The sequence below is a fragment of the Amblyraja radiata genome, chromosome 31 (genome assembly GCF_010909765.2).
Source record: "Amblyraja radiata isolate CabotCenter1 chromosome 31, sAmbRad1.1.pri, whole genome shotgun sequence".
Taxonomy (NCBI): domain Eukaryota; kingdom Metazoa; phylum Chordata; class Chondrichthyes; order Rajiformes; family Rajidae; genus Amblyraja; species Amblyraja radiata.
In genome coordinates, this window is record NC_045986.1 from 17,586,505 (window position 1) to 17,598,975 (window position 12,471).

General features: G+C 45.7%; 1 protein-coding gene across 8 annotated transcripts in view; it reads left to right on the forward strand.

Annotated features, from left to right (window-relative positions):
* The window catches only part of hspg2 (heparan sulfate proteoglycan 2), a 365,099-nt gene that overhangs the window by 220,054 nt on the left and 132,574 nt on the right, over positions 1–12,471 (forward strand). For 6 of the 8 annotated variants that reach the window (XM_033047940.1, XM_033047944.1, XM_033047946.1 and 3 more), the window contains 9 exons: positions 2,129–2,212; positions 3,369–3,461; positions 4,027–4,110; positions 4,726–4,956; positions 6,844–6,957; positions 7,863–7,990; positions 9,162–9,248; positions 9,612–9,670; positions 11,342–11,506. In XM_033047940.1, coding sequence (XP_032903831.1) covers positions 2,129–2,212; positions 3,369–3,461; positions 4,027–4,110; positions 4,726–4,956; positions 6,844–6,957; positions 7,863–7,990; positions 9,162–9,248; positions 9,612–9,670; positions 11,342–11,506 — 1,045 coding nt within the window. The remainder of the gene's footprint in view (positions 1–2,128; positions 2,213–3,368; positions 3,462–4,026; positions 4,111–4,725; positions 4,957–6,843; positions 6,958–7,862; positions 7,991–9,161; positions 9,249–9,611; positions 9,671–11,341; positions 11,507–12,471) is intronic. The other 2 variants (XM_033047945.1, XM_033047948.1) reach the window with 1 other exon arrangement.

Here is a 12,471-nt window from a genome sequence, read left to right on the forward strand (position 1 = left end):
TAGTTTAGTCTTAGGTTTATTATTATCACATGTACCGAGGTACAGTGAAAAGCTTTGTTTTGCATGCTATCCAAGCAGATCAGATATACCATACAAAGACACAATCAAGTCAAACTCAAATAATACAGATGGAGCAATGGGGATGAAAGAGTGCAGAATATAATTCTCGGCTTCGTAGCACATCAATTCCATAGACAAACTCCAATATCTTCAATGGGTAGAGGTGAATCAGACAGTATCCTAGCGCAAGATATCAGCCTCTTCCTGACTTTTCATCGGAAGTAATTTGGGTTGTTGTGTATGTCCACCGTAACCTGGTGGATTGATGTTGGTCACTATTTCTAATGGCTGCTATGACAACACTGGGTGTAAGTAAACCATTGGCTATATTAAAGGCCTGCATCGGTATGATTTGATACATTTAATTGGAGGGTAATTAATTAATTAGTTGGATGCTGGGCTGGGTCGAAAGATTTTCAGAGTGATAGTGAAAAGAGCCAAGGAAGGTAACTGGATTTCCCCACCACTGGTTGATAAAACACCCCATTTTGGAGCTTAACAAGCCCACATGGTCTACATGCACTCATGCCCCTTCTATTGGAAATGAACTGCCAGAACCCAGCCGACCACCTGCCACGTTTGTACCAGATTCCTACTATTGGAACAACCAAGGGTTTCGGCCCGAAACGTCGCCTATTTCCTTCGCTCCATAGATGCTGCTGCACCCGCTGAGTTCCTCCAGCAAGTCTGTGTACCAACCAGTTAACTATCCTGATTCGAGTTTCTATCTCTTCCAAATAGAGACTTCCCTGGTTCTAAACATCAACTAAAAAAAACACAGAGTGTTGGAGTAACTCAGTGGGTCAGGCAGCTTCTCTGGAGAACATGAATAGGTGATGTTTCAGGTCAGGATCCTTCTTCCTCACCTATCCAAGTTATCCAGAGATGCTGCCTGATAATTTGAGTTGCTCCAGCACTGTGACTTTTTTTGTAAAACATCATCTGCAGTTCCTTGCATCTCTGGTTTTAAACATGGCTGAAAGGCTATTTTATGTCCCCAGTTCATCCAGCCATTTCCCTGAGTCATAAAATAGAAGGGAGATCCTTTCACACCCGTTGGGGATTAAACATGATTGCATGTATTCTGATTTCGAACACACACACACTGGTAGCAATGTTCCCTTTTCAGGTTATTTTTTACAGCAGAACAAGTGGCATCGATTAGAGTAATCTGAGAAATTGCAGAGCACGGGGATATGGATAATGAATTGGGGAAATAAAGTAGCGTTCCAGACATGTTTAAAACCAGGGCTGTTTTCCATCTACAGTGAAATAAACATTTTCTCTCTTTAGTCCACCCACTTCCCATTGTAAAAGCTTGTTTGCAGCTCATTTTTAATCTGGAGTACGCTTAGATTCTTGTAGTCATTGTTTGCAAAATAAAATAATTTTTCAGAAAGATAAATTACAGGATAAAATCGAAGTCTTGTCTGGTCTTCTCGACCTGCATCTTCAACTCTTAAGACTTTCTGTCAGTTAGATATGCATTCCATCTCTGGTGTATAGAAGTTCGAGCAACTTACATCTCTTAATAGCTAGGCTTAGTGACACTCAAGTTTGTAAATCAGATTCTGCGTGTGGTCTGCACTCAGCTGACCATGTTAATGAGGTGAAATGGCAATGATTCAGCTAATAGAAGAGGAGGAGATGGAAATAGTCTTGAGCCCAGAAACTCAATGGGAAGGAAAGCAGCCAATATTTCAAGGGGTTAACTTTTCATCAGAGCTAAGAATGCGCAATTAAACAAATCTCATGCCTGTCTGTGTGTACCTTTTTTTTGCATAACCTTGTAAACAAAAATGCAGTACTTCTAATGCACGGTTACAGTTTAAGTTTTGAAACAAAGTCCAGCTCTCTTGTTAAAAAAAGTGTCCTGTTAACAACACATCTGTGCTCAATTTATCAACAGGAAATGAGGGATGGATACTTGGGGGGGGTGGGGGGGAACGACTCTGCTTTGTGCAATCCTTGGGTCAGAATTTGAGCCGTTTTGCTGACCATGGCTTTGACTGATGCTCTGTGTAAACTTTCTTTGTTCATCTTGTCTCTGCCTCTTTCTCTGTCCCAGTATGCTCTGCTTTACAAGGGCTTCAGCCTCCTGCCTGAAAACAATTTCTATTGGCGACTTCCTCATCAGTACCTGGGCAACAAGGTAACCAATAGTTTCCAGTGGCAGCTTAGAAAGCCTTTGTTTCGCGCATTTGACTTTTCGTGCCAATTGGAATAAGTGATATGTCTTCATCTAATTTATCATGATTGTGCCTTTGCGGCTGTACCGTTTAACTGGTTGAAATATCCTCAGTGGTGGAGGAGGAGGAGGAGGAGGGAGGGAGGGGGGGGGGGACGTGTCGAAGTGTTGGAATAATGCACTTATTTTTGTAAACCAATATCTGCAGTTCCTTGTTTCTACACTACGTATTACCCTGATCCTCAACGGCAAGAAGTTTCATGGCGATACAACCTGATAACACAATCGGGAATAACTCACTGACTGAAGAAGGGTCTTGACCCAAAACGTCACCTATACGTTTTCTCCAGAGATGCTGTCTGACCCGTTGAGTTCCTGCAGCTTTTTGTGTCTATATGTCACGTCTTGAGAAACTGGTGCATGTTGCGATTCTCCATATTACACTGGTATTGTCAGTAGAATAACGTGATGGCAGCTCCCCATGGCTGATGCCAGTCTGTGGTGAACTGTGGTGTTAATATCTTCCTCTGTAAGCAAGCTTTGGATGTTGATATGAAATGCCAGGAAGTTTTTTGAAACATCCCACAGCTAGTGTTTACCTGCCATCCTTCCACCTCCAGCTCCTAACAGCGAATCAAGAAACATCTTCATTCAGCGGCAGCGACTGTTAGCAGAAAATGCCAGGCTGGCTCCCATCCCTGGCATTCCCCCATTGTTCCACTTCCCTAGTCCCACGCTCCATTCCCTCGGCCTGCGGTCCGTTCCTGAGAGCCGCACTCCATTCCCGAGAATCACGCTCCGTTCCACAGTTGCTGACCAGCCCCTGAGCTAATTAACCTATGAGCAGTGCCATAGTAGTTAATAAAAGCAGGGAATGCGTTTAGTCAGAAAATCTAAGTTTCTGAAAAGTACAAATTGAATCTACAATATATAAATTTCTATTCAACAGCTCAAAATTCACCTTGTATAAATATCAGCTAACGATGTTTTTGCAGTTCTCCACCTTGGCAAAGTGCCCAACTGTTGACTGAAGGGTGAGACGAGTTCTCTTGCAGTGCCGATGATCCTGGTGTAACAAGGGTATGAAGCAACCTGGTAACTGGTCTGTCCTTCCCCTCAGGTGACATCCTACGGTGGACGCCTTCGTTACACGCTGTCCTACGACTCGGGGTTCCGGGGAACTGCAGTACCAGATGCGGATGTCCAGATCATTGTACGTGATCGCACCTCTCTCCAACAGCCGTGCCTCATCCAAGTTTGATGGCACTTTGTCAACATTAAGATTTCTACCGTATATTTTGTGCACTGGGAACAGAAAGCTGGGGGTTGTGAAGTTAGCAGGGAATTTGATTCGGACCTTTTCTGGAGAGGTGACCAGACATGGGACATGCGTCACCTTCTATCACCGTAGGCTAGTTCTAGCATCAACCTAACTGAAGGGCCGAATGGCCTGTTTCCATACTGCATCTCTGAACTAAGTTAAAGTAAAGTAAACTGAGATAGAGCAGCCCTCTCAATCATTGTGTGGGACTCTCTTTGATTAGTACGGGTGTCAGGGGTTATGGGGAGACGGCAGGAGACTGGGGTTAAGAGGGAGAGATAGATCAGACATGATTGAATGGTGGAGCAGACTTGATGGGCCGAATGCCCCTAATTCTGCTCCTATTACTTATGACATTATGGAAACATTACCTAATGACCTTATGGTACCTTCTCCTTGCCCAGCGCTGAAATCTGTTGGATGTGGATCTGAGCTTGTTTTCACATTGATCTTTCAGGGTAACGATATCACCTTGGTTACCTACCACGCTCACCAGCTGAGGCCAAGAGAGACCATGAGCTTTGAAGTCACGTTCAAGGAGGTAAAGGCTTGCATTTTACATATTGCATGTCAACATTCCATTGCCATAAACTTCAATGATGAGAAAGTGAAAACAATTTGGGCAGCACAGTCGTTAGCCTTGGGAGCCAATACTTTCCTGGCCCTATTGCTGCCTGTGTAGAGTTTGCATGCTCTCCTTCTGACTACTTGGGTTTCCACCCGCAGCCCAATTACTGGGTTGGTGCATCAATGGACCTTTAGTGTGGAGGGTCGTAGGGCGAGTGGGGTTGATAGGTGAGTTCAGGTGTGTCAGGGGGTGGGGGGGGGGAATAGTCAGGGCTAAGGGGTGAATATCGCAGGATGAGTCTGGATTTGGCGGTTGAGCGAGTTTGAGTCTGGAAGTGAGGGGGGGGGTGATCGCGGGATGAGTCTGGGTGAGTGCCTCGGGGTGTGGAGGGTGCGGGAGGGATAATGGGGTGAGTCTGGAAGTTGGGGAGGGATATTGGGGTGAGTCTGGGTATGGGGGGAGGGGGGGGATCACAGGGTGTGTCTGTCTGAGTGGGAGCAGGGGGTCAGTGGTGAGTTGTTTGGGGTGTGGAGTGGTCACGATGCCTCAGAGGCCCAGTATTGACCGTGGATCTCCTCTCCCACACAGCAACTTTGGAAGCGTCCAGATGGCCAGCCGGCCACCAGGGAGCATCTGCTGATGGTCCTCGCTGACCTGGATGAAGTGCTCATCCGGGCCACCTACTCGACTGACATGATCTCCGCCAGCCTCTCTGATGTGAGCATGGAGATCGCAGTGCCCTTCTACACCAGCCTGGGCCAGGCACAGGAGGTGGAAGAATGCCATTGCCCGCAGGGCTACCATGGCTTGTCTTGTCAGGTGACTACTGTCTTTACTTGTAACTGCAACCGACACACAGTTAGTTAAAGCTTGTGGTATTATTGTTGTCTACCTCCAACGAACAACATATTATTACTGAACAGAAGCAGAGCAAAAATTGGAAGATATCTGGGGTGACCCTAGAACTTATGAAGGATTCCATTTATTGCAACATGAATAATTCAGGGACAAACTAAATATGTAGACATCAGGGATATTGAGCAATAAACCAACTGCTACATGGACTCATTGGGTCAGGCAGCATCTGTGGGGGGATGTGGACAGAGGATTTTTTGGGTTGGGATCCTTCTTCGGACTGACCATACATCATGTGTCCACTTCCCTTCTCAGATGCTGCCTGACCTGCAGATATTTTCCAATTATGTTGATGTTAAAAAAAACAACGTGCTTTTGTGGGAAGAATTGATTTTTCTCAAGATGTTGAATTCTCAGAATGTGCGTTCTTGTGCACTGGAAGTTCCACTGGACTGCAGTTGGCAGTTTAAAACATAAAGCCTTGTAAAATATGTGGTTGGGGAGAGATTGAGGAAGAATGCTTTATTGCAGTTATTTGGGGCTCTGCTAAGACCATTCCAGGAACGCTGCAGAACTTTGGCCCATCGCCTTACAAGAGATGACTTTTTGCCATGGTAAGGGATTAGGAAGGTGACTGATAGTTCCTTAGTTGAGGTGAGTATCTACAAAGGTGGAATTACGTTTGAAATGAGAGATATCAATGAAATGTTAAAAGAATTCTGAGAAACTTGACATGGGAGACTCAGAAATGTTGTTGCATCAGATGGAGTGTTGGGAAATGGAGCTCATGATGTCAGGATGAGGGGTCACAGAGTTGAGGAGAAATGTCTTCACTCTGATGTTGGTGAATTTTTGCACTTTCCTGCCAGTGAGACCTGTGGATGATCCAAGGTGGGCTTTTGGGCACAAGAGTATACCTGCAATATTCTGTTGTGCTGAAGCAAAGCAAGAATGTCATTGTCCTATCTGGGGCACATGTCAATAAACTCTCTTGAATCTTGAATCTTGAAGAGAATCAGGTCGGAATACAAAGCAATAAATGTTAGGTATGGAATAGCAGTTAAGCAACGTGAAGCAGTAAATGCAGAAGGGCAGCACTGTGTACACAGCGGTACAGTTGCTGCCTCACAGCGCCACGGACCCGGGTTTGATCTGGACTACGGGTGCTGTCTGTGGAGTTTGAACATTCTCCCCGTGGGATGGGATTTCTCCGGATGCTCCGGTTTCCTCCAACACTCCAAAGACGAACAGGTTTTTTTAGGCTAATTGGCTCGATACATTTGTAAATTGCCCCTCGAGTGTGTAGGATAGTGTTAGTGTACAGGGATTGCTGGTTGATGCGGACTCGGTGGAACAAAGGGCCTGTTTCCGCGCTGTATCTCTAAACTAAACTAAACATAGAAAGTAGAGAAGGCCACTGGCGAATGAAACTCAAGGTATGGCCTTCCTTAGGCAGTTTCATGCTGTAAAAATTGTAAATGTTTCATGCAAGTGCTTTTAGAGAAAATCTGACCAAGTGATATTAGAGCATACAACTAAATGTTTCATCACGAAGGTCGGAGTTGGCCAGCATCTTGTCTACATTCTGTCTCTATGGTGTATCTCAGTGCCTTAGCCTTGAAACCTTTGTGTTCCTCCACAGGTGTGTATCCTGGGTCCCACTGCCCATGGCCAAGTCTTCAGTTCCAAAGTCCTGCACTCAGGAATTCCATCTCATAATTCTCTCCTTCCTTCTCGCCAACTCCCCTCTTTTTGGTTTCGCTTTCGTGCTTGGGTACAATATTGTGCAACTAGGAGGATATATGGGGGGAAAAAAGTTGTGCATATGAGTCACTTTTGTTTCTTTCCTAGGACTGTGCGCCTGGTTATACGAGGACCAGCGGAGGCCTGTACCTGGGACACTGCGAGCGGTGTGAATGCAACGGACACTCGGACGCCTGCCATCCGGAGACTGGTGCTTGCTCGGTACATAGTTCCACCATCTACTTCACTGTGTTAGCAATTTACATTCAAGTTTCCACCAACAAACCATCAAACTTCAGGAAAGATTTCCGGGCACCTCATGTTTTCTCATTCCATGTTTCCTTGGGATCTCTCAGAGGCAAGGAGATATCAGATGTGAGGCTGTTCAAAGAATCCTTGTCCATGACTATTTCTAAAAGCTTCTGATGGTACTAGGAACATATTTTGAATAATATAGCTTCATAAAGTATCCCAAAGATGGCTTGGGAAAGCTCTTTAATTGGTGAATGTAAATCGCTCCAAGTGCACAGGCAAGTGGTAGAATCTGGGGAGAGATGAAAGGAATGTGAGGTAAAACAACTGGGATGGGTGCAAGACGTGTGCTCAAGGGCTAGCACAGACTCAGTGGGCAGAAAGGCCTGTAACTGTGCTATGTGACTCCATGACTCATGCCCTATGCCGTCCATGGATCTCTGCACTAGCTTAAAGGTAGATTTAGTGAATATATTTAAGATGTGCGTGGGTGTGAGAGATGGGGGAAGGAATGACATTTGCTTTGGGCGGGGGTGGGGGGGGGGGGGGGGGTGGGGGGGGTTGACGAGTAATGCATCGGCTTCATTGTTATTTCATTTGGACGGGAAAGTAAAAGATCTTACTTTGCTTGTTGTAAAAGAGAAACTTGACTCCGTGTTAGTTAATTATTGGCAGAGGATGAGTTGGTGAACTGTTCACAACTGGCAGTGGTGAAAGCTTGAACCAATTGATTTAATACATCATATAAGAGATATGTAACCCTTGAGCTCTTTGTTTGTTTTTCCCACACTTGTTCATGGTAATACTCTGATTAACAATTCTGGTACAAAAACGGGCATAACTAAGGCAATCTTCTTTTCGACTCTATTGAACAGAACTGTTTACATAACACTGCTGGGGAGTTCTGTGATCATTGTGCCCCAGGCCATTACGGTGATGCTACAGCAGGTTCTCCAGAGGATTGCCAACCCTGTGCTTGCCCCCTGCCCATCGCAGAAAACCAGTAAGTTACCCACTTCACCAAACGCATTACACTTCAATCATCTGTTCAATCTTTTGGGTGAGCTGCTGCCTCACAGTGCCAGAGGCCTGGATTCGATCCTGACCCTGGGTGCTGTCTGTGTGGAGTTTGCGTGTTCTCCTCGTGACTGTGAGGGTTTATTTCCCGTGCTCCGGTTTCCTCCCAGGTTTACAGGTTAATCAGCCTCTGTGAAATTGCCCCCGGTGTTTAAGAAGTGGATTCAAAAGTGGGATAACATAGAACTAGTGTGAATGGGTGATCGATGGTCGCGTGGGCCGAAGGGCCTGTTTCCACGCTAATTCTTTCAATCAATCAATTGTTCAATGACCTTTTCATGGAATCTGGAATGTAGTACAGTTTTGTGCTGTCTTTCACTATCTTTCTGAGGTACAAGCTTCACTTAAGGAGCCAGTGAGCATCAGAGGCCTCGACATCCCAACATTGGACTCACCACCCTTATAGAAACTACAGGGCTTGAGAAGAGGCCAGTGGTTTGAAGTGTTGGGTGTTGTCTGGTGCCGGCTGACCTGTTGAGTCTTTCCTACTTCTATTTTCACTGCGGAGTCTACCCCAGGAGACGGCATGAGGTGACTCGCTTCCTACAGAGCAGCAGCAACACCTGTGGGTGAGATGTTGGCCAGTGTTGTGGGAGAGTCGGTGCCATTGTTCCCGGCAGTCACTGATCCTGGCAGTGTCATCGTTAAAGGAGCACAACACTGGGCAGCAGTAATGTTGCTGCCTTGAAGCGCCAGAGACCCAGGTTCGATCCTGACTACGGGTGCTGTCTCTACGGAGTTCTCCCCGTAACCTGCGTGGGTTCTCTCCGAGATCTTCGGTTTCCTCCCACACTCCAAAGACATGCAGGTTTGTAGGTTAGTTGGCTTGGTATAAATTGGTATAAATTGTCCCTAGTGTGTGTAGGATAGTGTTAATGTGCGAGGATCGCCAGCCAGTGCAGACTCAGTGGGCCGAAGGGCCTGTTTCCGCACTATATGTATGAAATAAACTAAAAATGATATGTTTAAATATATCTTTAGATGTATCTTTAAACTAAACTAAACTAAACTCTCCTTGCGGGTCATTATAGTTTCTGACTGTGGGTTTGAGGGCTTGTGACTTCTCTCAGCGTATGTCTCTCCTCCTTTTCTCCTAGGTTTTCGCCCATCTGTGAAAACAATGGAGCGGATGGTTTCAGGTGTACAGCCTGTCTGCTTGGCTACACCGGGCAGCACTGCGAATAGTAAGTTGACCCAATGGTCAGTCGAGATAAGATTCCCTGCAAACCTCTGCCAACCTTTTGATTCTTGCTTTTGTTGGGGCAAGTCTGAAACTCTCTTGCCCCCAACCTCCAATTTCCAATGACACAATTGTTTTTATATTGCAGTTTTTTAATAACTTGAGGTTTTCTTATGAATACAACTGTTGCATTATAGCCAAAATACCCTTATGAATGCTCACGATGGCATGCAGGGTCATGCTGACCATGGGTGTAATTGAGTCAAGAGGGTAAAAGGATGGGGCCCATGTGAAGTCTTTGTTTTATCTAAGCACAAGCTCCCTGCTGCTGGTTTCCCATCACCGTAACACTGCATTTTTGTTTCAGCTGTGCTCCTGGGTATTCCGGAAATCCAAGAATTCCAGGACAGAGGTGTCTTCTCGTAGGTAGGTTCATGGATCCTCAGCTTTGCCTTGCCCGAGTCAACAATTAGCTCATTGGAGTCATCCGAGCCAGCTCTGGTTTGTTCTGTACATTCCAAACCTCCAATTTCCCTCTCCCCTGACTCTCAGCCTGAAGAAGCATCTCATCCCGAAATGTCACCTATTCCCTTTTCTCCCAGGATGCTGCACGATCCGCTGGGTTACTCAGCATTTAGTGTCTAACTAGCTCATTGGTCTCACTGACGTTGAGAGGAAGATTGATCTTCTGACACCATTCAATCAGATTATCCACTATTCTTCCAACAAGTGGTATCATCTGCAAATTTAAAGATGATCTTGGTGCCACGTCTGGATATGCTGTCATGGCTAAAGAGAGAGCAGAAGGGAGTACTGAGCACACAGTCTTGAAGTGTGCTCCAGTTTACAGCTTTTGTCCTTACTCATAATCATTTTTGGTGTCATGTGCAAATTTCATTTTCAACGTTCCATTCTTTAAGTCCAAATCATTCACATTCAGAATTAAAAGGCGCTTTTTCAGAAAGGAGGTGAGTAGGAACTTCTTTAGTCAGTGGATAGTTAATCTGTGGAACTCATTGCCACAGAGGGCTGACTGTGGAGGCCAAGTCAGTGGATATTTTTAAGGCAGAGATAGACAAATTCTTGATTAGAATGGGTGTCAAAGGTTATGCGGAGAAGGCTGGAAAATGGGATTAGGAGGCAGAGATCAGACATGATTGAATGGCGGAGTGGACTCGATGGGCTGAATGGCCTAATTCTGATCCTATAACTTGTGAACATACAGTAAGCCCTTGCTATAACAGACCGCGGAGGGGTGGGGCTGGTGTCCGTTATTGCAGATTGTCCGTTATAAAGGGGGATGGGCAAGGTTTAATCACAGGCCAGGGAGCCACAGAGCCCCAGGACCCCACATGCAGTTCGCCAGGGACGGGTCTGGTACTCACACCGACTTCATGCTGAGCGCTCTCTCAACTCCCGTGACCGGCCGCACGCCACGTGACGCCAGATCACTGGGTAACGTGGCGGAAGTGGGCGGGGTGGTGGGGGATGCAGTACAACCGGAGTCACGGTCCGCTATAAACAAAATCCCCTGTATAGAGGTCCGTTATTGCATGGGTTTTATCAATACAAGCAAGGGGCTATGTACTTAGTACAGTGGAAGTCCACAGTTAAAAAACTTTTTGTTGCAAACACGTCCATCTCTTGGGTCCCAGTGGCTTTTTCTTTCTCAATCAGCCCACCATCTTGGACCTATCTAGCCTGTAATTACAATGTTTCTCCCTTACTTCCTTTACAGACAACTGAGCAATGTCAGCAGGTCACCAAATCTCCAGCTCCATTCCTGTAATCAGGGGACATTGACATTTGAAAAATTGTAAAATTGAAATATTGAAATTCTTACGTCATTTGAACAATAACTTTTAGACAAATAATAATAGGGCTGAATGCTGTCAAAAATAGATCAAGGCTAGACGGAATTTCCTGTGACTGATGCCAGTAAATAGGTTAAAAATAGGTGATGTAAATGTAATGAGCGTAAACATAATGGGATTTCACAATGGCCAGACATAACTATCCTTTGTTCTACTTGCATAAATAAATATCCTGTACATTATAAAAGTACAGTACATGAATATGATTTGCTTTTTCCTTTAGATCGCAATCCTTTTGTGGTCCGTGTTATCCCTGAGAGAGCAGAGGTGGAACAAGGTGGCAGGGTGGTACTGAAATGCCAGGTTATTGGTCAAGCTCCATTCTACTACTACTGGAGCAGAGCTGATGGTCAGCCCTTGTCCAACCGTGTTCAGCAAAGGGCCCAAGGTAATGCTGCAGAGGCGATGTCTACAATGGTTTCCTCCATCTTCTGTAACACTTGCGACTGGGGACAACTAAGAAAGGCATTTGATATTTGCCCACCAATGTTGATGGGCAAATCCCCATTAATGGGCACAGTGGCACTGGTTTGCCCAGTGATAACAAGGACCCCAGTGAGAAACACTGAGATGTAGAAACAAGAAACTGCAGACGCTGGTTTACAAAGGAAGACACAAAGTGCTGGCTATCCATGTTCTCCAGAGATGCTGCCTGGCCCGCTGAGTTACACCAGCATTCTGTGTCTTCTAGTAAGGAACAGATCCGGATCCTTAACATGGAAGTTTGTAAGGTGCCCGACAAACATTCTAGCTTTAGGAGAGGGGTTTTTGTGTCGGACAGTGATGAAGCATGTCATTGGAATAGAGTTTCTATAAACATCCGAGGAAATCCACTTTAGAGTCATGCAGGCAGCACCTCCCAACTCCACACCAACCTTCAGATGCCTATTTGCCCTATGTAACTGCTTTACCATTGTAGACTGTTTGAGGGTGGGTCGTGTATCGTGTACCTAATGCTTGTTGGACTTTATACTGAAATATTTAGCAATGTGAGAGTTTAGTTTATAGATACAATGTGGAAACAGGCCCTTACTCCCACTGAGTCCACGTAGGCCACACAGACCAGACCAGTACACTAGTTCAAACCTACACACAAGGGACAATTTACAGAAGCCAACTAACCTACAAACCTGCCCGTCTTTGAGCTAAGGGGAGGAAACCAGAGCACCCGGAGAAAATCCACGTCGTCACAGGGAGAATGTACAAACTCCATAGAGACAGCAACATAGTCAAGATCGAATTTGGGTCTCTGGCCCGCTGTAAGGCAACTCTGCCACTGTGCCGCTCCTTGGGGACCCTGAAACCTGAAGAAGGGTTCCGACCCAGAAACGTCACCTGTCCAATGAAAGTGAT